This window comes from Cajanus cajan, chromosome 3, assembly GCF_000230855.2.
Source record: "Cajanus cajan strain Asha chromosome 3, NIPB_CcT2T_4, whole genome shotgun sequence".
Classification (NCBI taxonomy): Eukaryota; Viridiplantae; Streptophyta; class Magnoliopsida; order Fabales; family Fabaceae; genus Cajanus; species Cajanus cajan.
The window spans coordinates 71,695,399-71,699,178 of record NC_138519.1 but is presented as its reverse complement, the minus strand read 5'-3'; the positions used below and the strand labels follow the sequence as shown (position 1 = coordinate 71,699,178).

Genomic DNA, 3,780 nt, shown 5'->3' with positions numbered 1-3,780 from the left:
TTAAAAAATTACACCTAAATTTTGTACCAACACAAAATCAATTTTTAAAGAATATTACGAGGGGTACGAATGAAAAATAGGTGATTAATATTACATTGAAAAGTTAACATGACACTTTTTTGAAACTTTTATTTTTTCAATCATGACACTTACTATAGGACAAAGGTAGTATTATTTATCGATCCCACAAAAAAGGTTTAGTTCTAAGTTTTAAGATTATAATATTTTTTTATATAATTTGACAAAAAATTCAAAAATAATTATAAATAAACAAAATTCATTTTTTTGGTTGTATCAACTAAGAGGTAAAAAGCCAATTTGGATTGACACAAGTGATTAAGGTCCTAGAATAATCTTTCACTTTCATTATGAGTGCAGGCAGGTACAACTTTCTTTACCACTTCCTTTGCTCGGTAGATAATCCTCTTAATGTCTAGGAACTAGTTAAGTAATTATAATTGAGGGAAACTATTTGCAATTTAAGTTTGTGCAATAATTCTTGAGACAAATTATTGCTTACTTAATAATAGAGTTGAAAATGTGTCAAGCTTATTTATTTTAGCTCGATTCGATAATATTTGACTGAGTTCAAAGCTTGACTCAATTTTATTATAAACCTTTTTTAATCCAAACTCAACTCGATTTCAAGCTTGTTAGCTCGAATCACATGATTTAATAGTAAAATTTATTTTGAACCCTATATTTTCAAAGTTCCAATTTACTAATGAAATTTAGATACAATAATTGTTTAAATTTTTTAAAAAGACAAAACATAATTTATTCTATTAGTTTTGTCAGAGTATAAAGTATAACTCCAAAGAAAAATAATTACATTCAAAATTTGTATAAATAAAAATTACTTTACCTTACATAAAAAATAAAAAATCCAATTCATAATTATGAAACTTTAAAGTTTTCACTTTTTTTTATTATTATGAACTCGTAACTAAGTTTTGAAGTCTTTTTTTTTTCTTGAATTTTAAAGTTTCAATTAAATAGAAAATCAACTATATATTTATATGTCAAAGCAATTCATAAATCAAACAATTTGAACTATTCATAATTTAACTTCAACTCATTTATTTATCTATTTCAAATGCAACTCATTTAATTTATAAGCTAAATTTAATAAGTTAATTAACAAATTGAATTTAAACTACTCCCTCTTATTTTTATTATAATATTATTTTAATTGAATCACATGAATCAATTTAAAAAATTATATTAATTAATTTTATTTTTATAAAATAATGTGATGATATATCAATTTTAACCTTATTAATTATCACTGACTTTTCACGTGAGATATAAAGATATTATTTCATATTAAAATATATAAAATTAACAAATAATAATTAAAGAGTTTTTTTTATACATATAATTAAAGAGTTTAAAAGATGAGAGAAAATATTTATCTAACAACAATTTTTAATAATGATAAAAGTGAAAAGTTACAAAATAAAATTAATATTTTCTATTAAACCATGCCTTGTAATTAAATTATCGGATAGGATGATAGACAATCAGCTGAGGGTTGCGATAATTAATATGGAACAAGAAAAAGTGTGATTAAATGCAAATTTAGTTTAGTTTTATTTTTAAAATAAAGTCCTTCCAAATATTAATATTTAAAAGACTATATAATATAGTATATATGGACAAGAAGCAGGCAATGGAGCGAGTCACTGAGTGGTTTTCATTCACTTAACGCGCTACCTAACCTATCATGATCCCAATACTACACTCTCACTCATGACTTCCAAAACGCACCGTTTCACTACCTGTCACCGTCACCCTTCCACACCTGTCACCGGTTTCTGTGCCTCCTGCCTCCGCGAGCGCCTCGCCAGCATCGACTCATCCTCCAACTCGCCGGAGCTCCGCCGCGCCAAGTCTTTCTCCGCTCGCACCGCCTGCGCTCCCTCCTCCGCCGCCCCGGAGCCCCGCCGCAGGTCCTGCGAGGTCCCACTGCCGCCGCCGCGTGGCTCGCTGTCGGACCTCTTCCACCGCGACGACAAGAGCAAGAGCCCTCCGAATCGGAGCGCCTCGGTCCGTTCTGGCACCGCCGGCGTCGGAGTCGGAGAGGACGACCGCGGCGACGCGGTTAGGGTTTCCGGCGATGACGCCGGAGAGGAGAAGACGATGAAGGAGTTCATAGATCTCGAATTGCGGAGCAAGAAGAACACAGGCAGAGATTTTAGCTACATCGCGGCGAGTTTTCGCGACGCGGCTTCCGTATTCAGCAAGCGATTGATGAAATGGCGACGGAAACACAATCCGAAGAGTAACAGCAGCAACGACGACGGCACTGGCGCCGTCGTCGGCGTTGGTTCGGCGAGCGTCGAGGTCGAGAAGCTAGGGTTTAGGACAATGCGGGAGACGCAATCGGAGGTTGGAGAATACGGCTCCGCTTTGGGTAGAAGATCGTGCGACACTGATCCGAGGTTGTCCTTGGATGGTTCGCGGTTTTCGTTCGAAGCTCCTCGAGCTTCTTGGGATAGTTACTTGATAGGGAAAGGGTACCCTAGGGTTTCCCCAATGGTTCGCGTTGGTGATAGGGTTTTGGTTGAGGAAGAAGAAGAAGAAGCGGGTTTGGAGAATGGTGAAGAATGTTGTCCTGGTGGTTCAGCTCAAACGAAACATTACTATTCGGATTGGCATAGGAGGAGGAGGAGTTTCGATAGATCGAATTCTCGACGGAAGTCGATAATGGCGGATGTTGATGAATTGAGAGTGATATCTAATGCTAAGGTTTCTCCCGCCACCACTGAGTTGTTCTATGGGGCGAAGCTGTTGATCACTGAGAATGATTTGAAGGATGCGAATTTGAAGGCGTTGGATAATGTTCAATCTGATACTGTAATGGGGTCTGCTTCCACGGTTGATGGTCGTGATGTTGCAATTGGGGATGATCAAAAGGGATTGAACAAGTTTCACAAGTGGGGTAGGTTGTGGAGTAAGTTGGGGTTAGTGCAGAGGAGAAGAGAAGATAGGTTGGGAGAAGGAGAGTTAGGTGGTGGTGATGTGGTTAACAAGCCCATTGCAGAGTCTTGGCAGAAGCTGAGGAGGGTGGTTAATGGACAAGCGAGTGAGTCTGTTAGCCAGAAGCTCATTCGTAGCTATAGTGTTAGTTGTAGAGATCCTTGTAGAATGGGGGGTTTAGTCTACGGCATTGGGGGTTCTGAGGCTAAAGGCCATGTTTTGAATGGAAGACAGAAGTTTATGCTTCAAAGGAACCGGAGTGTTAGGTATTCACCGAGTAATGTTGACAATGGCTTGTTAAGGTTCTATTTGACACCGTTGAGAAGCTATAGGCGAAGCAGGTCTGCAAAGAGTAGCTTAAAGAATTCAAATCCAACAGCCAGAAGTTTCTTTTCAGGCTGTAACTAATGGAAGTGTATCTGGGTGTAAAAACATATATAATGAAATTGTTTCTTTCCTTGAGATAAAGTATTTCACACTGTTAGATTGCATATTTGCATCGCATTGGAAAGATATAACTGTTGAAATCGGTCTGGTTACAGTTGTTCTCACGATGTTGGTAGCAGAATAAAGCATTCATACCATGATACTATTGGCATAGTATATTTCTGATTGCTTCACAGCTAGGAGTAAAATAGTCTTCAACATTTGATTTTGCTATAATTTATTGCATGAAACTTTTAAATCAGGGCAAAATGTAGGTAAAACTTTTAAAGCCCGTCCAAGTAGCAGAGAGTATTAAGGTTATAGTTCTTGATGTAACAGCGATGTAGTCTACAACATTTGATTTTGTTATAA

The 3,780-nt window shown here is 36.8% G+C and overlaps 1 protein-coding gene across 1 annotated transcript; it reads left to right on the top strand.

Annotated features, from left to right (window-relative positions):
* Positions 1-1,672: 1,672 nt before the first annotated feature.
* LOC109796526 (protein OCTOPUS-like) lies at positions 1,673-3,450 on the top strand. The gene has a single exon (XM_020356195.3). It carries the CDS (start codon positions 1,753-1,755, stop codon positions 3,388-3,390), a length of 1,638 nt encoding a protein of 545 aa, XP_020211784.1. The 5' UTR covers positions 1,673-1,752; the 3' UTR covers positions 3,391-3,450.
* The last annotated feature ends 330 nt before the right edge of the window (positions 3,451-3,780 follow it).